The sequence below is a fragment of the Macaca mulatta genome, chromosome 12 (assembly GCF_049350105.2).
Source record: "Macaca mulatta isolate MMU2019108-1 chromosome 12, T2T-MMU8v2.0, whole genome shotgun sequence".
In the NCBI taxonomy this organism is placed as follows: domain Eukaryota; kingdom Metazoa; phylum Chordata; class Mammalia; order Primates; family Cercopithecidae; genus Macaca; species Macaca mulatta.
This window is the reverse complement of record NC_133417.1, coordinates 81,216,352-81,243,282: the sequence shown is the minus strand read 5'-3', so window position 1 is coordinate 81,243,282 and position 26,931 is coordinate 81,216,352. Positions and strand designations below refer to the sequence as shown.

Here is a 26,931-nt window from a genome sequence, read left to right as displayed (position 1 = left end):
ATTCTACCAGAGCTACGAAGAGGAGCTGGTACCATTGCTTCTGAGACTATTCCAAACAGGGAATCCTCCCTAACTGATTTTATGAGGCCAACATCATCCTGATACCAAAGCCTGGCAGAGACACTACAAAAACAGAGAATTTTAGACCAATATTCCTGATGAACATCAATGCGAAAAATCCTCAATAAAATACTGGCAAACCGAATCCAGCAGCAGCACATCAAAAACCTTATCCACCATAATCAAGTCGGCTTCATCCCTGGGATGCAAGGCTGGTTCAATATACGCAAATCAATAAACGTAATCCATCACATAAACAGAACCAACAACAAAAACCACGATTATCTCAATAGATACAGAAAAGGCCTTTGACAAAATTCAACAGCCCTTCACAATAAAAAGTCTCAATAAACTAGGTATTGATGGAACGTATCTCAAAATAATAAGAGTTATTTATGACAAACCCACAGCCAATACCATACCAAATGGGCAAAAACTGAAAGCATCCCCTTTGAAAATTGGCACAAGACAAGGATGCCCTCTCTCACCACTTCTATTCAACATAGTGTTGGAAATTCTAGCCAGGGCAATCAGACAAGAGAAAGAAATTAAGGGTATTCAATTAGAAAATGAGGAAGTCAAATTGTCCCTGTTTGCAGATTACATGATTGTATATTTAGAAAACCCTATTGTCTCAGCCCAAAATCTCAAGCTGATAAGCAACTTCTGCAAAGTCTCAGGATACAAAATCAATGTGCAAAAATCACAAGCATTCCCATACACCATTAATAGACAAACAGAGAGCCAAATCATGAGTGAACTCCCATTCCCAATTGCTACAAAGAGAATAAAATACCTAGGAATCCAACTTACAAGGGATGTGAAGGACCTCTTCAAGGAGAACTACAAACCACGGCTCAATGAAATAAAAGAGGACACAAACAAATGGAAGAATATTCCATGTTCATGGATAGGAAAAATCATTATCATGAAAATGGCAATACTGCCTAAAGTAATTTATAGATTCAATGCCATCCCCATCAAGCTACCAATGACTTTCTTCACAGAATTGGAAAAAACTAAAGTTCATATGGAACCAAAAGAGTCCACATTGCCAAGACAATCCTAAGCAAAAAGAACGAAGCTGGAGGCATCATGCTACCTGACTTCAAACCATACTACAAGACTACAGTAACCAAAACAGTATGGTACTGGTACCAAAACAGAGATATAGACCAATGGAACAGAACAGAGGCCTCAGAAAAAACACCACACATCTACAACCATTTGATCTTTGACAAATCTGACAAAAACAAGAAATGGGGAAAGGACTCCCTATTTAATAAATGGTGCTGGGAAAACTGGCTAGCCATATGTAGAAAGCTGCAGATGGATCCCTACCTTACACCTTATACAAAACTTAATTCAAGATGGATTAAAGACCTAAATGTTAGACCTAAAATCATAAAAAACCTGGAAGAAAACCTAGGCAATACCATTCAGGACATAGGCATGGGCAAGGACTTCATGACTAAAACACCAAAAGCAATGGCAACAAAACCCCAAATAGACAAATGGGATCTAATTAAACTAAAGAGCTTCTGCACAGCAAAAGAAACTGCCATCAGAGTGAACAGGCAACCTACAGAATGGGAGAAGATTTTTGCAATCTACCCATCTGACAAAGGGCTAATATCAGAAGCTACAAAGAACTCAAACAAATTTACAAAAAAAAAAAAAAAAAAAAAAAAAAAAAAAAAACCATCAAAAACTGGGCAAAGGATATGAACAGACACTTCTCAAAAGAAGACATCTATGAAGCCAATAGACACATGAAAAAATGCTCATCATCACTGGTCATCAAAGAAATGCAAATCAAAACCAAAATGAGGTATCATCTCACGCCAGTTAGAATGGCAATCATTAAAAAGTCAGATGCTGGAGAGGATGTGGAGAAATAGGAATGCTTTTACACTGTTCGTGGGAGTGAAAATTAGTTCAACCATTGTGAAAGACTGTGTGGCGATTCCTCAAGGATCCAGAACTAGAATTACCATTTGACCCAGCAACCCGATTACTGGGTATATACCCAAAGGATTACGAATCATGCTACTATAAAAACACATGCACACATATGTTTACTGCAGCACTGTTCACATAGCAAAGACCTGGAACCAACCCAAATGTCCATCAATGATAGACTGGATTAAGAAAATGTGGCACATATACACCATGGAATACTATGCAGCCATAAAAAAGGATGAGTTCATGTCCTTTGCAGGGACATGGATGCAGCTGGAAACCATCATTCTCAGCAAACTATCACAAGGACAGAAAACCAAACACCACATGTTCTCACTCTTAGGTGGGAACTGAACAATGAGATCACTTGGACACAGGGCAGGACATCACATACCAGGGCCTGTCAGGGGGTGGGGGCCTGGGGGAGGGATAGCATTAGGAGAAATACCTAATGTAAATGATGAGTTGATGGGTGCAGCAAACCAACATGGCACATGTATACCTATATATCAAATCTGCACCTTGTGCACATGTACTCTAGAACTTAAAGTACAAATAATAATAATAATAATTATTATTATCTATGTAGAAAACAGAAACCACAATTCAATAAGCATAAAAAGCTTTAAAGAGAGTGAATTTGTTACCAAAAAATATGAAATGTTATTTGAGAGCACATTTGAAGATATATCACTTCATAGACTGACCTTCCTTAATAAAACTCTCACCTAGAAACTACTCCTGGAATATCTAAGTCAATTTTAGATACATCAACATCTGACAGCTATAGAAAAAAATCAGGTTATTTCCGAAAGCAACAAAAAAGACAACTAGAATAGAGAAAGATACAAGCTTTCCCTGTGAGAATTACATATAACTAACACACTGATAAAACCGATAAATGAACTGATAAAAGCCCCTCCTCCCAAGAATATAAGCTTCATTAGTACATACAGACCATGTCTATCTTGTTTACTACTTTCATAAAGTTGTAGGGTCAAAATTAAGCAAGAGTTATAAAATAGTCAAAGGTACAGAAAGAACAATTCTTGTAACCCAAGGAACCTAACACCATAGCAGTTACATAGTTGCCACTGAATGAACAGTTGGGGAGAAAAGGAAAAAATATATATATTCTTTTTCTGAGTTCCTATAATGAATGCTTTAAAATTTTGTTACTTAGAAAAAAATTCCCAACTGAGAAAAATAATAACAAAAAAAATTAAAGTTCTTAGGATGAACTAGCAGATGGCAGGAACATAAAATATACTCATTTCTCTTTAATTAACTAATAGTAACTCAGTATTGAAACACTTGCCAATGACCAGCACCAATGTCTTCTTTCCTCTTCTCTATTCCAAAGACAAAATGAACATTTGTCTTTCAAGTTAGATACACAGCACACTCTCTTTAGTTGCACCTAAGCAATAAAATCAGGATTGCTTGCCAATAAAAATATAAAAGTAAATCAAAACTTTAAAGAATTGCCTTTAATAACCTTTTAAAGATTAGATACTTTACACTGATTAATATCATGGGATTCGAGGGGTTATAAACACAGCTTCTAAATTTATGTAAGTCACATGAACAAAGTTATTCAAATTCTAGACAGGTAGCAATCCATTTTCAGTCCAACCAGGTAAAGCTATCCTTAGACAGCAGACATCAAGTTTTTCTTCTTTAAGACAAAGCTTCTATTCATTTCCTAATTAAATTTGAAATATTTTATGTAAGAATTCACTAAGGACTATTCTCAAGCATGCAACGCCATTTTCAGGACACAAAATAAAAATGGTTGTGAATTTTAATTCATATCCTTTTTCAACCAGACACAAAGGAAAATTTGTGACAACTGAAGAATTATTTTCTACCTTACTGAAGAGGCATGATTTAAAATTAAAAACCATGAACAAATCTATCTATAAAATAATTCATTTTTATATCAAACAGCTGCAGACCCTGTAATTGAAATAAAGTATCTAAGGTTATAAATGAAAAGTGTTAGGTATCATTCTTGAAGTGACAGATTAAGTTCCTAATCCAGTTACCATAATAGCCATATTTGTAGTTTAACATAAATTAAGACCTTAATTATATTTATGACTATTTTAAACAAAATAACAAATTCCTTTGTACCTGTGAATGTAATTTATAGCAAAGCCAGGTTCATTTTCCAAACCAATCTATTTCACACTGCAGAAGTACTCTGGTATAATGGTATAATGTAATTCTTGTTGTAGAATGTTGAAAGAATAGATTCACTAAAAGCACAGAAGGGGTCTGAAGATAAATGAAGATGCTATTCATTCAAGGGTAATTTCATCTTAGAACTATATGAAAGATGTTTCACTCACACAGGGTAGTGTATGGCTTCAAATTTAAGTATATTTTCAGCTCAAATATAATGTTGCTAGATTGAATATGTTGATATTGTATATCTAATAATGAAGAATTCTAGCCTTTTTCTGTTTTTAAAAAAAGGCTGTTGTTTTTCCATCTTACTACTGTATCTTTATTGTTCTGTTTAATAGCAACAAATTATAAAGTCCTGCTTGCTATTTACTTTTTAAACAAAAAAGTATACAGTTGTTATTCTAAGTTGCAATCTCTCAGAACTGCAGGAGTGTGAATTTTGTTAAGTTAAATATATATTTATATTAGCAAACCATTACCCTTTATAACCATTTCACATTATTTCACGAATTACTAAAAACAACAACTCCTATTTCTATTTGGAATATACTTCATTTCCACAAATTCTACACTGACCAATTTTAATGTTTTTTATACGCCATGCCATTTAAGTGCTGAGAAACTAATATTGAGATTTGTTTTTTAAACTGCTAAACTCTATTTGCAATTTCAGTTCACAATTATCTTGATAAAGATCACATTTTATATACTGAAATAATCCAAGGTCTTATAAGCATAAATCACCAAAATGCTTTAACATTTCTGGCACACAAACTATAATAATGTAATGTAAGACAATCAGTCTGAAGAATTTAAACTCACTGATATCAAACAAACATCTGCAGACTCCATTTTGCTTGTTTGGAATACTGAAAAGGATTTTACAAGTCTCTGTATCTCATAAATGTACACTAAGTTATATTTATCCCTTAGCTTTCCTTTCCTTCACCTAACCCTGAAAGTGAATTCAGAAGCCTCATCTGACAGAGGACAATCAAATTAAGAGGAATGTACAAATTTTAAAAACCTAAAATTTTATACTTTGAGGCTTTAATAAAGTTTTGTCAATTTGTTAAAGGTTTTTCATAGAATATTATATTATTTATTAAAATACATATACTAATGTCCATCCTAGTTCTATTTACATCAGGTTTAAACTGACCCTTTAAAATGGCATAAAACCCTGAACAACTCGTTTAAAACAAAATGTATCCAACCAAACTGAAAATTCAAAATCATTTCCTCTAAAATTCTGCAGGTAGCTATCTACTATGGCCATTTAAATGACACGACAAATTTACAGCAGCTGTATTTTCACACTCAAAGTTTTGTCTCTAAGGCAGTAATCAACCTGCAGCCTCAAAAGACAGACAGATATTCCTCTCTCCTGCTCTTTCCCAAACACTACATTTGGATATTATCATTTAACCAATAATTAATCCATCCTTCTAGAAAGCTTCATTTGCTAAAAGAAGGAAAATGCAAGGGTCAGCTAAGCATTTATCATCAAATCTGAAATGTGAGTGTTTATGTCCCAGCATTAACGGGGCCTATAAAAATGCTGACTTTTGATCAGGTGTGGTGGCTCACACCTGTAATCCCAGCACTTTGGGAGGCTGAGGCAGGTGGATCATTTGAGGTCAGGAGTTCAAGACCAGCCTGACCAACAAGGTGAAACCCCGTCTCTACTAAAAATACAAAAAAATCAGCTGGGCTTGGTGGTGCATCCCTGCAATCCCAGCTACTCAGAAGGCTGAGGTGGGAGAATCACTTGAACCTGGGAAATGGAGGTTGCAGTGAGTGGAGATCACGCCAGCAGTGAGCTGAGATCACACCACTGCACTCCAGCCTGGGCGACAGAGCTAGACTCCTTCTCAAAAAAGCAAAACAAAACAAAATGCTGACTTTCAAATTATATACTATATTCAACAGAAAGAAAATAGTTTTTTTCTGTTGTCTTCCCTTTCACTTTTAGAGAAAAGCATTTATTAACAAACAATAAGAAAAAGTAAAAATATTAAATGGAACAAGGACACCTGAGCTTAAATGCTATTCTTAACTTGAAGTAAAAAGTAAGGAAAAAGATTACTTGTTCATGCAATATTCTAATAATGATCATCAGTTTGAGACACTCCAAAAAAAACTTCAAATTTTTATAATACGTAGATTAAGCCATACAAAAAAAAACCCCAGATTTTTAAAACTGGCTTCACATACATAAAGCAAAATTCTTTCTAAAACTTACTAGAAAATCTCTGTTGCACAATGGATAGCACATTAGACTTCTAAAACTTATTGGAAAGTAACATTTTATTATATAAAGACACTCACAAAATAAGTACATAAATCTTTACAGTCAAAATAGGCACTAATTCTGTATTCAACATCTTACATTCCTATTCCTTTCACTTTTTTCAAAAGAATTTCCCATTTATTACCTACCTTGAGCTTCATAATATTATAGAGGTAAGATTATCTTTATCCCATTTCAAAGATACAAAAGCTAAGACATTTTCTTTTACTCCTTAATGTAAACGATTAATCATAAGACATAATTTACTAAGAAATGTCAGAAATAATTTGTGATTAAATGATCACTTATTGTTAGGTAAAACTTCAAGATCTGTATCACTGGACTAGACCAATATGCAGCCAAGTATTATGAGTGTGGACTGTCGATCCAGACTTTCTAGGTCTGCATTCCAGCTCTGCCAAGCACTATTTATTTAACTTTGAGCTCACTGTTTAACCTCTCTGCCTTACTTTCCTAATCTGTAGAAAAATAGGAATAATAATAGTACCTACCTCATAGGGTAGCTGTGTGAAAGAATTATTTATGATACCTACCCTATACAGCACTTACCTCATACAGTTGTTATAAGGATTAAATGGGTTAGTATGAATTAAGAGCTCAGCACAGTGACAAGTACAGGTGGCACTCAGCCAATGTTGTTGTTGTTTTCTGTTTATCTCCACAATTTGTGGGTTCTATGAATGTGGGCGAAGCATCTTTGAGCTTCAGTTTCCACATCTTTAAAATGAGGATAATAATACTACTGTGCACTAGGGTCATGGGAAGGACTGAACGCAATGCTGCACATAAAAGCTTTTAATAGAGTGTCTTATGCAATAAAAGTATTCAATAAATAGTTTTAAAACATATTATTCAGTATTAATAAAATTGTTTGCATTAAAGCATTCAATATTAATTTTTAGATAAAGAATGATTACAAAAATTAATGTTCACACAAACACAAGCATGTCCAAACAAGATTCTTCTTACACATAACATTTATTTTCAATTACTCTAGTGTTTTCAGGTACTATCAAGCCTGCAAGCTTCCATTCCTCTTACTGACACTGAATATGTGTATTTCTTTCAAAGAATTAGGAGAGAAAAACGTAACAACCAGCATTCATTGCATATTTACAATATGCCAGGTACTTTTCTAAGTGATTTACATATGTTAACATATTCAATTCTCATATTCAATGTTAACATATTCAATCCTATCCTACCCAACAGGATAGCTTCTATTATATCTCTATTTTATATTTGAGCAAACTTGAAACAAAGAGCTCTATTTAGGGTTTGCTGTTTTTCAAACAGATACCAATTGGAATCTTCTATAAAAGACAGCATCTACTCAGTCAATAGACATAAACTTCTTAAACAAAACAATTTTCGCCAAAACCTTGGAGAGTATATTATGTCTTGCTCATATTGTATTCTATTATTAATAACAGTGTCTAACACAAAAGCCACTAGCTACACGAGACTACTGGGCATTTGAAATCTGGCTAGCATAAATTGAGAAGTACCGTAAGTGTAAAACACACTTCAGATTTTGAACTTAATATAAAAAATATCCCATTAATAAATTATGTATTGGTTACATATTAAAATAATATTTGGATATACTGGGTAAAATAATGCATATTATTAAAATACATTCTGCCTATTTCTTTTTACTTTTTTAAAATGAGGCTTCTAGAAAATTTCAAATCACAAATGTGACCAATGCTATGTATTTATTAGATGGCTGGTTTGGACTTGGGGGTAAGAGAGAATAGTAACAGAGAATTATTATCAAAGTTATTGTTTCTAATCAGTATAAGCTTAAGTCCTTCAAAGCACAAGTACAGAATGGAAGATATCTCTCTGTCTCTCTAGCGTGTGCATGTGTGTATAATACTGCATATATACACATGTGGCTCAAGGGACCAGAGAAACATGCTATGCTACTACTTCACTATACTCAACATACAAGAGTGAAGGATAGAAAATCTAAGGGGAAATACCTACAGGAAAAAAACATTTATTTTTAAACTGAAATCATAAAAGTTCCTAGAGTCCAAAAAGACCTAACCACTTAGTTTCAGGGGCATAACAAACACTAAGTGTATATGTTAAGTAAAATTTAAATTTCCTAATGGCCTAACTGGCAGACTATTAAAATACCTGATGTTTGATATCTGGTATCTTCTAGAAAATAATCCAGTTTGTGGATACCTGTCACATTGTTTTGATCAATTTTATACATCAAATGTAGGCCTTTAACTGATTCTTCTAAACGAATGCTGGCCCACTATATAGAAGAAAATTACTCCATAAAGTTTACATCAGATATCTGGAAAAGTCACATTTATAGTCATGGCTACTATCAGCTGTCAAGCCAAAGAATATTGAAGAAAACCAAGAAATTTTAATATATGCTGCTTAATTTATCATCGAAGTGACATATGTAGGATAAAAACATTGAAATGGTTAAGGAAAATTCTACATTGTAAAAGGTCCTTTTTTCTGGTTTTATTTTTAATTGCAACTATGATTTGAGAAACCATAAGAAAGCAAATTAATAGAAATCATAAAAATAGAATTAACAAATAAAATACACACTAAGATTTATTTTTTCCTCCCTTCTCTGGATTATTTAAAACGTTAATTTTTTTAAATGGTAATATAATGGTATTTTGGTTTGTACTGAAAACTGGCTAACTCATCTATTCCAGGGTTTGTCAACCTTGACAAATCTATTTACGTTTGGGGCTGGATAATTCTTTGTTGTGCAGGGACTACTCTGTACATTTTAGGATTTTAGCAGCACCTCTGGCATCTAACCAATAGATGAGAATAGCACTCTACCCTTCAACAGTTTTGACAAGCAAAAACACTTAAATATTGTCAAATGTCACAGGATGGCAGTAGGGGGAGTACTAAAGAGCTGCCCAGTTGAAAAACACTGTATATTCCTAACCAAAATACCTTTCTATTTGATGAAAATTATTTCAGCACTTCCTAAACTACTATTATGTAGTTTCAGGGGCTCTTCCTAGGGGATCCAGATAGCTTCAGCAGGAAACCTACTGAAACCACATGCAGAATAGCCTGGGTATATTTTCTGGAAAAATGTTCTACAGCTTTTGTCAGATCCTGAAAGGGTTATCCCCAAAATAGCAATTTTAAAAGGGTTAAGAATCAGTGCTTCAACTAAAATATTCACAGTGCCTTGAAACTATCTTTCCAAAGATATAAAGATTGAAAATATTATTTTATACACAGCAAATCATTTACTTTTACATTTGTTATCAAGGCATGACTACTTTCACCACACTTATAAACTATTCATACAACAGACATTTAGTGGATACAGTCTACATGCTCAGTCCTATGTTAAACTACACAAGCTAAGCAAATAGCAGCTAAATATGCAAAATGATTGGATAACTATAATTCCATAACCTACATCATAAACATTGTTTTTTAAGCAAAACATCTGCAAGTATCCTATTTTTCCTATAATGCAGCTTAAAGTTTACAGGGGCACTAATTTTTTTTGGATTATACAAATGGTATATACAACTTGAAGAACTATTACATTTCATAAATGGTTTTGGGAATAATAAACACTCATGTAATCAATAAATATATCAGGAGTGGCTAGAGAACCAGAACACTGCTACAAGATTACCAAACAGATTAAAGTTAGAGGCCAATGAGTGCAATGAGCAAAACAATGCTTAAAAATATGTGATACATAAATCTTAAAAAATTAATTAGGAAATAATTGTGAGTCCACAAATGAACATATTACCCCAAATAATCAACACCATCATATCCAGCCAAAAGCAAACCAACTGCTGAGACACAGAATGTGCCTACCACATCAAAGTGATTTCTAAAAAAAAAAAAATTTGTTTATTTTATATACTGACAATTAACTGAATATTACATAATAAAATTATTCTTCACAAACAAGCAATGTTATATAGATAATGGTAAATCATACAGGAAAAAATCTAAACATATAGTATCAGACTTTTTGGAAGGGGAAAAATATAATTGCAATGAAAAATGATGCAAATCACGTAGGGGGTGAAAAACATATTATATTATTTACATATTTACCTGCACTGCAAGAGAAGCTGCATTGTCAGAAAGTAAAATTTGCTCCCCTGTGGAAATACAATGAAGCATAACTTAACCAAATAGAATATAATATTTTTATTTTTAAAAAGTATTTATATTTTTTCAAAGGTATTGCCTACCACTAAATTCAAAAGTTTTATATCAATGTTATTATATAATTATAATTTTGATTAAATTATCACAAATAATGATAAACTAGGACAGTTCCCTCTAAAATTATTTGATCACTTATCTCATTTTATCAGCAATGTAATTAAAATTGTTCACTTAAAATCAAACTCATTTTTCGTTTTCAAGAAATGTTTCTCTTCATTAAAATTAAGTAAAATCTGCTGAAACCTTTCTAGTTAAAAGTAAAAGCACTCACAATAATATAAAACCAGCTTGCAGTTAATATTGCACAGTGTATCTAGGTCTGTCACACAAAAGAAAGATGACAAGTTTGCTGCAATAAAAATTCCATGCTTAGAAGACTAGGGCTGCTGCCTATTAGTCTTCATTACTTTGCAGTCTTCTGACAACTGTAGCAGGCTGCTAAGCCCCAAATGGGGTCCATAATGTGATCTGATGATATATGAAGAGCTGCTAAAGGGAGCCTGAACCATCCTAGCCTATACATTTTAACAGTTCCTTTTTACTGAGAGCCCACTTTACCACAGGACTTCAAAAATCTGCTGTCTCAGCTATTGGTGCAGTAAATCTGCCAACTTCTCCTGCAACCACATCATTTTACACCGCCTACAGCAGCCAATATAACAAGTCAATAATAAACTAAGGACCTTATAGGCCATGAATAGTTGGTTTACACTGGCAGATACAAGTTTAGGTAAAACCTCCTAGACAAATTATACAAGGGAATCCCTTCTTTTACATGTTATATTCTCTTTGCAGTAAATTGTATTACTGAGGATTTTTTTGTAATACACACAGCTTGATACAAAGCCATTTTTAATTGTGAACAAGAATTTACCTTTCAATTGCTGATATAACGTAGCATTTTCAGGCCAAGGTTCTGCAGCTATGGAAACAAGGCAGTGATAATTAGGCACATAGAGCAAAAACGTATCAATAACAAACCAAATTAATAATCATGTACATTTGCCTAGAGCATTTAAAGTCAATTGCTAAGGTTGACATATACACGGCAACTAATCACACTATCTTAGATTCTATGGTAACCAGTATAAGTAGGTCAGAAAACTTGTTTTAAAAGCATGTTTGGTTTATCGTTTCCTGATTTTTTTTTTAGTGGGGAGGAGGGGAAGATACCTTGCCCAATCCAAAATGAGAATTAAAAAAACAAAATAGCCCATATGCTACAATTCCGTTAGCTTCTTTCAAACACAGACATATTCTAAATATTACTCATATGTATAAAAAGATACTGATGTCTAATTTACTACAAAAAAATGTAGTGAAATAATATTTTTAATATTTTACAGTAAACTTTTAACAAAGTAAACTTTCAAGCGGACATTATATGAAAGAATCAAATATATCTGTATCAAACTGTCCATCTTTCCCCACAATCTGGCAGTATTTAAAAATACAGAGGAATCCTGTTGTATTCCAGAAGATTTCATTGCCTTGACCCTACCAACACCACCCCACAAACACAATTAGAGCAAAGTTGCGTGATGAAGCATTACGTAACTACAATGTGAAATAATGCCAGTAAAGATAATTTTAGGCCTGAAATGAAACTTGACTTGACCCTTAATCTCTCATCTAGAGAAGACTGCAGCTACAAAGAGAATATTACCAATCTCCCAGTGTTTGGGAAAAGCACTAGATTTGAACTTTGTCTAATCAACTGCACTTAAGAAGCAATGGCTCCACTGACAGAATACATAGGATATCAGGATATCACTTGTTGGATTCTTCTTTGTAAAAGTCACAAAACATCAGAATCACCCATTTTAATAACGTAACTACATTTGCTCTCAGCAACTAAATATATGAGATTTGATAATAATTGTTATATTTCTAATTGTGTTTATACTAATTTAGTCTCTGTGACATAGCAACAAATAACTTTAATAATAATTCTGGCTGATTTTTAAAAATAAATTTATACATGTGAAGCATTTTTTTTTTAAAGACTGATCATTTAAAATGTTCTAAAGCAATCCCTGGAATGGGAAAAAGGAACTCCTTAATTTGCTTTTACTTATACTTTAGAATAAAAAGAAAAACACAGTATTACAATAAATAACAAATGTGACTTTTAGGTTTAGTTTGGTTTGGGCTACACAAAATTAAACTCATATTTAGAGATAATGCCATGAAAACATCAAGTAAATAATGAACTACACATAATTTTGTATGCCGTTACCCACAATATTACACATATATATAAGGGCTACTGAATTTCAACGCATATACCAACACAGCAATGAAACAAAATACTTTGCTGTCACAACTTTAACAAAGTAAAATTTCATTAAGAACCAATTAACTTGTATAACAGTTTTTAAAATAAAAGGAAACAAAAACAAGCTGACATCAGCAAATTACTCAAAAAAATAACCTTTTCGGATAAATTGTATAGTCAGCACACCTATATTGCTTACATCTATACTAAAAACAATACAATGAGATTCGTTTGTTATAAAATTCTAAATCATCAAAGATTCAATCATATGCATTATATTAATCTTACTAGCAATAAAGCATAGGAATAAAATTCACAACATTTCGAAGAGTAAATATTGAAATCAAGTTCCTTGGAGACACAGATGTGTCATATGCATCTGTGAACCATACACTGTACTATGCTTTGCATACAGTTGATGTTAATTGTCTGTAAAAAGAAAGAAGATATCTGATTAAACCTACCATTTAATTCCCTAAACATGCTGGCTAAATAAAGTTTTACTCAACTTAATATTACCATCTATGTTAAGGTAACAGGACATTCTAATTTAAAATTGTGGTAATTTTAACTCTTGGTTAGCTATTTTGTGCACATACTAGGCATGCATTACAAATTTTTAAAACAATGAAGTATTAGGTTGCTGCAAAAGTAATGCAGTTTTTGCCCAGAAACTGTATTAAACCTGTATTACTGTGTTAAAATTGGTGATTCTGATATTTTATGGCTTTTACAAAGAAGAATCCAACATATGATATGCCAAAAACTGCAATTATTTTTGCAACAACCTTTACATACACTAGTATTAAACATATGCTGAATATAATCTAAGTATTCTCTGATAAATCAGAAGCTACTTCACTACTCTGTAACATAACAGAGTTCTTATATGAACAGCAATTTATGTGGTCAGTAATTTCAGTTAAAAGTTAACTCATCAGCCGGGTGTGGTGGCTCATGCCTGTAATCTCAACACTTTGGGAGGCCAAGGCGGGTGGATCACAAGCTTAGGAGTTCAAGACCAGCCTGGCCAAGATGGCCATCTCCACTAAAAATACAAAAATTAGCCAGGAGTGGTGGCTGGCGCCTGTAATCCCAGCTACTCAGGGGGCTGAGGAAGAGAACTGCCTGAACCCCAGAGGCAGAGGTTGCAGTGAGCCAAGATCGCACCACTGCACTCCAGCCTGGGCAACAGAGTGAGACTGTGTCTCAAAAAAAAAAAAAAAAAAAGTTAATTCATCATCACCCCCATGGATTCTCCAGATCTCATCCAAAAGACAAACATGAAAGTAACAGAAAGTTTGCAACATACTACTTCACTGCAAATAAGATCAAAGAAGCTGCCTACAAATACCAAAAGCTCTGTTATTAAGACTCTAAAGCTGGAAATAGGTGAAAAGGGTGAATATTTTACTCAATCTAAGACATAAACTCTGTTTCAACTCAGAAATCATTATTGAAAATAAATTCTCAGAAGGTAACTCTACCAAAACATCCAGTGTTTTCATCACAAATAGAATTTATGACTTAAAAAGAGAAGGCAAATAGACTGATATAAACCCATATAGCCAGCAGCCAGGAATTGCAATTTATCATGCAGTAGACAGGAAATGGTAGAGTATACAAAGAATGACCAGGTGCCTATCTTACCCATGAGCAGCTCAGAGAATATAAATATCACTGACTTAAGTGCATCACCTTACATGATTCTGTTAGGCTGTTGGTATTGTTGTAAAGAAATATCTGAGGTTGGGTAATTTATAAAGAAAAGAAGTTTGTTTTGGCTCATAGTTCTGCAGACTGTACAAGAAGCACAGTGCCAGCATCTGCTTCTGGTGAGAGCTGCAGGAAGCTTACATGGACAGAAGGCAAAGGGGGAGCAGGTGTCACACATAGCAAGAGCAGGAGCAAGAGAAGGCGGGGAGATGCCACTCTCTTTTAAACAACCAGATCTCGTGTGAACTCAAAGAGAGAACTCACTATCAAGGATAGCACTGAGCCATTCATGAAGGATCCACCCCCATGATCCAAACACCTCCACCAGGACCCACCTCCAACAATGGGGATTAAATCTCAACAGGAGATTTGCAGGGAACAAACATCCAAACCGTATCAGTGACAGAGCTCATATAATTACATGTAAAGCATGACACGAGAGAAAAAAAAATCTCTAGTTTGTTATTCCCTAAGAGTGCCAAAAGTGAAAATCCTAAACTGGGCAATGGATCTACAAATCAATCACACAGGTACCATTCTAGGAAATGAGCTCTATAACTGTCTTCATACGTAAACCTATGAATCATGAAAATTATTATCCACACCTAGCAGAAAGCAAGCTTATGTGTTGGTTTGGGAATACCTATTATGCAAAAGACAAAGTCCAAAAAGACAACTTCTTCCCTACGCTTCTCTTTCCCAAGGTCAGACAAAGTCAGTAATCACCCCTTGTTCCTCAGCATGTGTAAAAGAGAGATTAAGGATTTAAAATCATGGCGCTGACAATATACATCTTAAAAATCTGTGGCATTTTAAAAGAAAAATCATTTTAAAACAATAATAAAACATTTTTATATTTTACTAGTTTTTCTTCAGTTGACCTGAAACGCTTTAGACCACAAACTACAATAGTAAATAAAATGTCATGACTCGCCTACTCTACCTATTTTCAGTTTCTAACACCAAAAGCACCTCTGGTGTGAAGTGCCATTTTAAACACACCTAAATGAAGGGACAGCCTTAGAAAAAACATAGAAGGTGAGACAAAGTTTCTAAAAAGGGGGTTGGCAAGAAATGGAGGCTGAGGAAGAAAGTTGTCCAATGCAGTCAAAGTGCAAGTTACTTGTTTTCTTACCACATCAAAAGTAAATCTTACATTTAAGACACATCAATAGTTACATGTGGTTCTTGGAATAAAGACCAAAATCCTCAACATGGCCTACAGGGCTCTACTTGGTCTCTGAAGTTACCCTCTCTACCAGCCTACCTCATCACACACACATTCCCCACCTTGACTCTGCACTCCAGCCACACTGGCCTTCATCCAGTTTCTGAATGCACCACTTTCCCCCCTGCAGTTTCTTCTGCCTGGAACAATTTTATCCTCCTATGATACTGGCACATCTCAGCTCGAAAATCACTTCCTCAGGTACAGCCAGGTTCATGAGCGTATAGCCCGTGCAGTTGCATAGGGCCTGCAGTTGGAAGGGCCCCCTGCTTGGTTTAATGTTCTGCTGTCTCAGTCTTGAAAATGAGTAATTTTTGAACATTTTCATTTTGCACTAAGCCTAAAAATTATGTAGCCAGTCCTATCCTCAGGGAAGTCTTCGCTGACCTCCTTTAATAGTTCAAACACTCCTTTTACAAGCTCTTATAGCATGCACTCCCGTCTGTATTTTTACATTTAAGTAGTTGATTGTTTACCTTCTCCATGAGAAAATACGCACCATGAATCCACCATTCACGTCTGATTTTTGCTTACCACTTCATCCCTAGAACCTAGCACATAGCAGGTTATCAGTAAATGCCGGCTGAATAAACATTTGTTTTCATTATTAGCAGTATCATCATTGTTGTTATTACTCTGTACTATGCAGGCTAAGAATGTAGCAGGGAAGATAACAAAAATTCATGGCAAAACATAAAAAATAAAATAAACTTTACTCAAACAACTTCAATACTACAACCAATAACACAACTCAAAAAAATATTACATAGCTGCCTAAAATTCCTGGAATTCGAATTTTTATCTTTTCTAACTCTACTTTCTTTTTTAGTATATGTTTTATAATTTGCATGATATATCGGCTCAGCAATTAACAATTTTATGATTTCTAAATTCAGGCCTGCATGCTCAAATTTTTATTGATAAGGACATGAAATTTTCATAAATGGTGATTCTTGGGTTAGAGTCATAGGAAATGGAAAGGGGAACAGTGAGATTGCCAGGTAAGTTGAACTGAGGAGTGATACAGCAGTAACATCTGATGTAAACTATATATTTAATAAAAAACATTGTATAGAAAGAGATTTCCAGTTTTAGGGTTAGTGCAAAGGTAAGTAATATGTAGTTAATTTATATGTTTTTCTTCCTGTATTTCAAAGGATTGTCTTGCACATACATTACATGTAAAGCATGACATGAAAGGAAAAAAAAAAAAAAAAAAACTAGTTATTCCCTAGGAGTGCCCAAAGTGGAAATCCTAAACTGGGCAATGAATCTACAAATCAACCACGTAGCTATCATTCTAGGAAACGAGCTCTATAATTGTCTTCATATGTAAATATATGAATCATGAAAATTATTATCCACACCTTATAAAAAGCTGATCTCTTGGTTTGGGAAAAGACAAAATCCAAAAGGACAACTTCTTCTCTACTCTTCTCTTTCCCAAGGTCAGACAAAGTCAGTAATCACCCCTTGCTCTTACATACATCTCATCCAACATTAGAGAACACCGTTCTAATTAAATAACAACTTATTTGAAGTTTCTGCAGGAAACCCAGTCATTCATGTACTCTGGAGCAAGGAAGAGTCTTGCTCTCTTCTGATAAAATCATCCTTTTTGACCAAGGAGAAAGCTTGCAGGGGGAACACACATGAATTAGTGAGGAGAATGGGGATCCCTGCCTACTACCTCCCTAACATGACCCTTGTATCAACCAGAGTACTTCAAATTTCCCCCACAAACTTCATACTTTCTCATCTTTGTGACTTTGCTCAAATTGTTCCCCTTAAGTTCAGAATACTCCTTCACTGCCATATACCCAAATCCTATACCTTTTTCTCAACCAAGTTTAAATGCCACATCCATCAAAAAGGCTTTTAGGACTAAGCAAATCTAATTTCTCCTTTATCTACACTGTCCACAGCAGTTTGCATTTTTCTTATATATCATTTTCTACTCTATCATACTGTTATGTCAATATCTTTTCTCTCTTTCTAGGAGGTAAATTCCTAGAATGTGAAAAATTCTTGTGGTCCCGAGGTTATTAATTAAAATCTTGGCTTCTCAACTGCTCCAAACTGAAGATGACTTCTACAATAATACATGCCAAAATATGAAATTTAAATTAACAACGATTAAATTTTATATAGGCATCATTTAAGCTAATATCTTTATTATAAGAGTTCTAAATTAAACTACCCACCTTTTAGAAATTAATTATTTCATGATAAAGAAATTCCTGTACCACTTTCATACTAAAGCAGTAACTTACTCTAAGGTACTCCTAGTGACCTACATTAATTCACTCTTTAAAATTAGAATTACTATTCTAATAGTATTCTCTAACAAAAGATCCATTAAATTTTTATCATTTTTATAAAGAAACATATCCCTATATTGCAGACAAAAAGAATACCTAGAAATAAAGCAAATATCAGAGCACCTCATAACTAAGTGCATATCCAATTAGTTATTAAAAGTCCAGTTAGTTCTTTACCTATTTCCCAATTTTGCCCAGGCCCTGATTATGCTACATTTAGTGTCTTCTTTACCAGGAGCAAAAGAGATGCTGCTTAAGGTTTCAGGCTTTAGTGGGAGAGTTTTTTTGCAAATTAATATTTCTTAAAGAAGCTCATGAGTATTTACGTTGGAGAACAAAGTAAAATCAAAAAGAAGTGACACATATTCTTGAACTTTTGAATGCCATAAAATAAATAATGCATAAATGTTAGAAATGCACACATGATAAAGCAACACCCACAACCCCCAAAAACAGTATTTGCTTCTCGTTCATTTTAATTACCTTTAAGTTACCTATTTTTAAGCTTTATCAACCAATACAACAAAAAATCAATATTCTTTACTACTAATCCATTATCATTTTTAATGAAATGACTGCTAACCAATAAATTCACATATGTATGGCCATAAGTCTCTTAAAGACTTTATATATTACTTGTAGTATTCTCTTAAATATTAGGTTAGGATTAAATATCTATTTATTCCATTCAAATCAAGGTATTTCAAAGTATGAAAGTGCTATGACCTAAAAAAAATTAGTCTAATTCTGAAATCCATCTCTCAATGATCTAATGTAAGAGGATAAGAGAAGTGCCATGAAAGAGATGTCCTCTGTTGTTTGTTTCTTTTTTTTTTAAGTTCTGCACTCTCGATGTACATGACTCCTCTGCCATATGAATGTAGGTGAAGACATAATTTGTAGAATAATAGGCACTAATATTACATGCTGCTTCAGTTCTGTCATATTTCCAATCCATCAAATTGATTAATGCTATAATAACTCTACACAAACCTATCATTTGTGCACTAATGAAGTCAAACTCAGTTTATCCTTAGGCAACTAGATTCCGAAACCTCATAGATGTCATCTCTTCAGCACAGCAAGACTATTTAGACAGTGTTATATAAAAGAAGCAAGAAACATGTGTAGCCTATCTCCAAATTTGGATGGCTTCCTGCCAACGTTGTAAATGCAAATACTGCTAATAGAACAAAATGTTCAAAGAGCATTCGGCAGCTCTTAAACATGGACAAGTTACTGCAAGACACACAGAGAAAAGAAGGAAATTTGTTAATTTGACATAAATATTATACTAATTATATCAGTGATATCAACATAGACACCATGTTCAAAACCCATCAAGTTTTAGGCAATATATGAAGGTTTAATTTAAAATAGATTTTTAAGATGTTTAGACTTAAAATATGATGATATGGGACTTTATCAAAACTGGAATTTTAAGGGCTATGTATTAAATTCAAAAGAAAATCAAAATGCAAACTATAGTGCAAGTCAAAAATAACACTATATAATGATGATCATGAAATTATTAAATAGTAATGCCCCTTAGATAGTGTTTCATAGGGAATGTTTAATAATATGATACAGGATGTGTAAGCAGAAGTGACTCTTCCCACAAAAGGTGTTTAAAACCATTTTCCCATTATCTCAATAGTCAGAGATTAGTGTTTATGTCAGAAATGGCTTGTGTTGGAGAACAGGAAAGTGCAGCGTCACACTGTCATTTCCATAAACGTTAAAAAAAAAAAAAAAAAGCAGGCAGTATTGTGTAGCACAGTGGTAAGGCTACTTAAAAAACACACTTGCAAGCAGGTGTAGATACAAAGATATAGACTACCATCAACTAAAATAGAAATCCTGAAGCAGAAAGCAAACATTCTAGGACAAAATACATAAGTATTAGACACAAATACAAAAGTAGTCCTAGATTCCAGAAGATTCTTCTAGAAGAAGATTCAGACCAGAACTATTCCTTTGGCTACCTATCATCATAAGTTTTTAGGAAAAAAAAACTTACTGACTGACATAAGAGTCTATTGTATATCCATTATCGCTTGTTGCATACAGGTTGAGTATCCCCTATCCAAAATTCCTGACACTAGAAGTGTTTCAAATTTTGGATTTTTCTCACATTTTGGAATACTTGCATTATATACTTACCAGCTATGCAACCCTAACCCAAAAATCAAAAATCCAAAACACTTCAATAAGTATTTCCTTTGAGCATCATGTTGGCACTCAAAAAAATTTGGATTTTGGAGCATTTTCAGATTTTGGACTTTCAAATTGGGGATACTCAGTGTATATAAATATGTATAGTAAATTATACATATATCTTATTTCAGAAAGTAAATTTAGCCACAGCTACAAATCAGTTTTACCATTCATTCAATAAATACATTGAATGCATATAAAGTGTCAGGCACTATTCTAAGAGCTAAAGGCAAAATTATAAAGAAAACCAAGTAACTGCCCATAAGGCACTTCTATTTTAGAGGCACATGTGGCCTGTCTCCTTATGTGTACCTTTACAACGCCTGAAGTTAAAAACACTAAAAAATACTGAAGTCTACCTCATTATGACAATATTATCTGGTATACATATAACAAGGCTTAATTCTGTTTGGGCTACACATTACACAAAAACCAAGGAAAAAAACATACACGACAGTGTATAATCTCCAAAATACCAAATGAATTCCAATTTACTGAACTATGGCAAATAACTCAAATAATATTCCACAAATAACTATCTCCAGGAACCCATTCATTTGGAACAAGGTAGTAAGCAAAAGACTAAAATGACCCAGAGTGGGCTGGGTGCGGTGGCTCACGCCTGTAATCCCAGCACTTTGGGAGGCCGAGGTGGGTGGATCACCTGAGGTCAGGAGTTCGAGATCAGCCTGGCTAACATGGTGAAACCTCATCTCTACTAAAAATACAAAATACAAAATTAGCCGGGCATGGTGGTGCATACCTGTAATCCCAGCTACTTGGGAAGCTGAGAGGCAGGAGAATCGCTTGAACCTGGGAGACGGAGGTTGCAGTGAGCTAAGATCACACCACTGCACTCCAGCCTGGGCAACCAGAGTGAAACTCCATCTCGAGAATAAATAAAAAAAAAAAAAAAAGGGGGCCGGGCGCGGTGGCTCAAGCCTGTAATCCCAGCACTTTGGGAGGCCGAGACGGGCGGATCACGAGGTCAGGAGATCAAGACCATCCTGGCTAATACGGTGAAACCCCGTCTCTACTAAAAAATACAAAAAACTAGCCGGGCGAGGTGGCGGGCGCCTGTAGTCCCAGCTACACGGGAGGCTGAGGTAGGAGAATGGCGTGAACCCGGGAGGCGGAGCTTGCAGTGAGCCGAGATCCCGCCACTGCACTCCAGCCCGGGCAACAGAGCGAGACTCCGTCTCACAAAAAAAAAAAAAAAAAAAAAAAAAAAAAGACTCAGAATGAGTAATAATGAATGAATGAGGACAGTCAAATACCCAAGGCAGATGGGTCTTAATACCCTGCCATTCTAGAAGCACAAGATGAAAAGCAACAAAGATTGAAAACACAGAAAAATGAAGGCAGAACTTCCCTCTCACAACCAAAGTTGGAGCCCAATAAAACCAGAGAATAACTAGAATCTATCTCCCGGCCAGATACAAACTAGACTTCTATTTAGGCAGATGATGATTATGATAATGATAGCAATTAAGATTCCGCAAAACTCACACAGCATATATCCAAAATATGTAAGAAACTCTTACAACCCTATAATAAAAAGACAACATAATCCAACTTTTAAAATTGAGCAAGGAATGTGAATAGCCATTTTTCCAAAGGAGATATACAAACCGCCAAAAAGCACAGGAAAAGATACTCACCATCATTAGTCATTAGGGAAATACAAATAAAAACCACCATGAGATGCCACTTCACACCCAATAAGAAGGTTATAATCAACAAGACAGACAATAACAAATGTTTTGCAAATGTGGAGAAATCGAAAATTCTCACATGTTGCTTGGTGGGACCATGAAAAGTTTGGCAGTTTCTCAAAATGTTAAACACAGAAATTTACCATATGACCCAACAATTACACTCCTATGTATTCACCCAGGGGAAATAAAAATAAATATCCACATAAAGACATATATACAAACGTTCATAGCAGCATTATTCACAATAGTCAAAAAGGAAAGCAACTCAAACGTTCATTAACTGGTGAATCGACAGACAAAATGCAGTACATCCATATGATGGAATACTTTTTGGCAATAAGAAAGAACCAAGTAAGTACTGATACATGCTACAACATGAATACATGGATGAACCTCAAAAACCATTATGTCCAATGAAAAAAAAAAAGCCAGACACAAAAGAAAACATATGATTCCATTTATATGACATGTCCAGAAGAGGCAAATCTACAGAAACAGAGTAGACCAATGGTTGACTCAAGCTGGTGGTGGCAATGAGGAGTGGCTGCAAATGGGCAAGGAGTTTCTTTTGGAGGTGATGGAAACCTACTGTTAGACTGTGGTAACTGGAGAGGTGAGTGGAAAATTAAAAAAAAAAAAAAAAAAAAGATTGTGGTAATAGTCACATAATTATGTAAATATGCTAAAAATCACTGAATTATAAATTTAAAATGGTATGTAAATTATATCTCAAGAAAGCTGAATAGAAAATCTTAAAAGACTTATTGTACTTACTGTACATGTAAGTGCTTGACATATATTAAACACCCCACAACTTTATGAGGTAGATACTATTATTATTTTCCCAATTTTACAATAAGAAAACTGAGGCACAAGCATAAGTAATTTGTCCAAAGTCACAATGCTAGTAAGTGACAGCAGCCAGGATTTGAACTCAAGTAGTATTACTCTACGGTGAACACACAACTAAATTAGCTAACCTCCTGCAGAGCTCACAAATAAACATTCTTGGGTAATAATTATCAGAATTAAAGCAATTATAATTATCTTACAACAGTAGTTCTCAACTCTTCCTGTACACTTGAGGAACTTGATACAGTTATGTATTTCCTAAACTCAAATTCTGATACTGTAGAGATGAGGACCAAAAATCTGCATCTTTAACAAGCACTCCTGGTAAATCTGATGCAGATGGTCTGTGAACACCACAACAAAGACTATCCTAGAGACACAGATGGCACTTGAGATAAGATTACATCTCTTTCATTCGTTTATCTCAGAGAAAATGGTAGTAAGGATGTATGTAGATAAATTTTTTTCAAGAAGATTTTTGACTATCTTTTTCTCCTTAAGCATTGTGGCTATGGCTTAAAGCCATGTTTTAAAACATGCCTTAGTAACATGTTGCTATTTTACAATGTTCAAGAAAAAGCCTTTAAGATAAATGAACTCAGGCCACACTTACTTTGGAATCAAAGTGGTAACATGATAGTTTTTCCATTATAAGTATTAGATAAGGAAAGTAAAAATAAGTTAGGAATTATGAACATCAGTTGTGATATCTATCTATTTGTAACTAGAGATCAATTTCAAAATGGTATTCAAGGACCAATTTCGTAAACCCGACAAACTTCTAGAGGTTAACAAGGGTCAAGAAAACAAATTCACAACACCAACAAGCCAATAACTCAGGGTAAAGTAAATAAATACAAGTCAAATTTAAAACCTTCCATTCTTTCTTAATAAGTATGTATGTGTCATGTTCTCAAATGGTTATGTTTAGACTTTGATCCATTATAAAAATAATCCATCATAGCTGGACATGGTGGTGTACACCTGTAATACCAGCTACCTGGGAGGCTGAAGCAGGAGGATCCCTTAAGCCCAGAAGTTTGAGGCACGCCTGGGCAACATAACAAGACTCCATCACAAAAAGAAAAAAAAAAAAATCCATTATTTTTCATGAATTTCCAATAAAAAGCAGGCCAACTGCATATGATTATGATAAATTAACAGAGAAGAGTCTTGTAGTTGGTACTCAAACTTTTAATTTTCATTTTCAAAATGGTAATCTGAAATTTAAAATGACTGAGCTTTTCACAGAACTAAAAATGAGTATGAGATCAACAGCAGAACTATAGAAAAACAGCTGGTTAAGAGTAAAGGTCCAATCCATCTGGCCAAAAAACAGATACAAAAACAGCCCCACACAACTATCAGACCTCAATAACATTAACCTTCACAGTGCAATAGTTTAATGGTTCTCTAAATCTAACTCTAGAGATAGAAAACAAATATCCTTCAAACTAAGTAGTTCTTCCCATCTAAACCAAATACAGTCACTGTAATGACAGCACCTATTTTTTTTAAGTATCTACTACGTGATTATGGTTCCAGGTACTGTACATATACTTCGCTATCTCATATCAAGCTAGTTAACCAAAAAACTATTGCTCTTCCTTCATTACTCCCAGCTAGTTATAGAACAAATTATCCCCCACAGAGAATCTGACTTATTAGTATACTGCCTGAAATGTTAACAAAACTGCAAGATTCTCCAAGAAGAAGAAAACAGGAAATGAGGTAATAGTCTTTCCATCAAAGACTTTCCCTATGAATATGAGAACACAGTAGAAAATGCTCAGAGGATTCCCCCTAAAAAATATTAAAAGCATTTAAATGAACAAACAGGTGATAAACATCCAAAATGTACTCAAAACTATAATACAAAGACAAAGATGAATATAAAACTGTTATTGCCCTCTAGGATCTAATTTTGTTGAGCAAGTGAAGAACAAAGAGGGAGTTGGGATTAGGGGTGACTAAGGTACACATAACCATTTAAAATACATTAAGCAAATACAGGTGGTGTAGGGAAAAAACATACATTTCAGAGTCACACATACCTGGCTTCCCCTCCCAATTCTACAACTTATTGTATGAGTTATCTTGGCCAAACTGGTTAACCTATTCTTGTCTCAATTACCTCACTGTAAAAGAGGGAAATATTAATTATCTTGTTAGGTTATTGGAAGAATAAAACTAGATTGGCCAGGCATGATGGCTCATGCCTGTAATCCCAGCACTTTGAGAGGCCAAGGTGGCCAGATCAAAAGGTCAGGAGTTTGAGACCAGCCTGACCAACATGGTGAAACCCCTTCTCTACTAAAAATACAAAAATTAGCCAGGCGTGGTGGTGCGCGCCTATAATTCCAGCTACTCAGGGGGCTGAGGCAGGAGAATCGCTTGAACCCAGGAGACGGAGGTTGCAGTGAGCTGAGATCGTGCCACTGCACTCTAGTCTGGGCAAAGAGCAAGATTCCATCTCAAAAAAAAAAAAAGTAGATAAACTATGTAAGTACCCTATAAAGTCTCCAGCTCACAGTATATTTTCAATCAATAATTCTTAATATCCACATTAGAACAAAAGTGTGTATAAAGCCCTATAGAAATATTCATGAAGAAATAACTAAATCTGCCTGAGGAAAACAGGAAAGAATTCACAAAAGGAGATGAAATCTGAATTGGATCCAAAAAAAGAATCCAAAACATGCCAGATAGAAGGTAGGGGGCATGAAGACGAGTTTAGATATTTACCAAAAACCTAACACCCCCAACGCAGTTTGAGGAAAGGGAGGCAAAATGTTCAGCAAAGCCTAACTAAACTAGATACCTCTGTGCAGATTTCTACTATAGGATATAGCTCTTCATGTTAAAATGATCTATTTCTGCAAAAGAATATAAGTTCAAGAAAGGCAAGAATTGTTACTTATTTTTACACCCCCAACACCTGGCAGAGCACCTAGCTCAAATTAGATACTCAATGAACATATTCTGCAGAAAATACAAGCAGGTCTTTTGCTATCTAAAGCCTGAAAGGTATCTGACAGCAAAAAACAAAAACAAAAACAAAAACAAAAAACACTGCTAAAACTCTAAAAATAAAATCATTGAACCAATTTAAGGAATGATAACATCTCAACAATGGGTACCAAATTCAACAGTGTAAACTCAAGAATTCACTTTCTCTCCAAATCATTCAGTGATTCCTAACCAAAGACACATAGAGTATTTGAAAACTATACTTTTCTTAACTCCATCCTCAATTTTTCCATATAATAGGCCTTTGGTGAGAATAAAGGAGTATTTGTATATGCATGCATGTTTAGGCAGGCATCACTAGCTTCAGAGCGTTCCACAGGTAACTAATTATAATGTACAAGACCACCCACACTACTCACCCCCAACTCCCCATCTATCCCCATCCTTCTTTAGAACCTCTATTCAGTCATGAGTGTGCTTTGTCAGTTCCCAGATCTAACGAAAACAGGCAGTACCACCTTGGTTACTGTGGCAAAGTATATGTCTTAAATACGTCCACAACAGTAATTCCTGTCCTACAATTCCCCTTCCCTTGAATCTGGGCCGGCTTGTAGCTCCACTGTAACCCACAGAATATTGTGGAAGTGATGCTGCAGGACAATTGAGAGTAGGTTATAAAAGGTGGTGCAACTTCTACCTTGCTAGCTTAGGCACTTGTATGTGGTATACTGAGTCACTACATAAAAAGTCTGACTACTCTCAGGCCACCAAGCTGTGAGGAAGCCAAGCCACATGAAGCCACATGTAAGCATTCCAGAAAACAACCCCAGCAGAAGTCCTAGCCAGAATCAATTGTCAGATATGTAAGTGACGATGCTTCCAGATGTTTC

The 26,931-nt window shown here is 34.6% G+C and overlaps 1 protein-coding gene across 2 annotated transcripts in view; it reads right to left on the bottom strand.

Moving 5' to 3' along the window:
* MTX2 (metaxin 2) overlaps positions 1-26,931 on the bottom strand; it is a 72,629-nt gene that overhangs the window by 32,887 nt on the left and 12,811 nt on the right. For both annotated transcript variants that reach the window (XM_077956362.1, NM_001261122.1), the window contains 2 exon segments: positions 11,616-11,663; positions 10,625-10,671 (listed from right to left, as the gene is read on the bottom strand). In XM_077956362.1, the coding sequence (XP_077812488.1) occupies positions 10,625-10,671; positions 11,616-11,663 (95 nt within the window).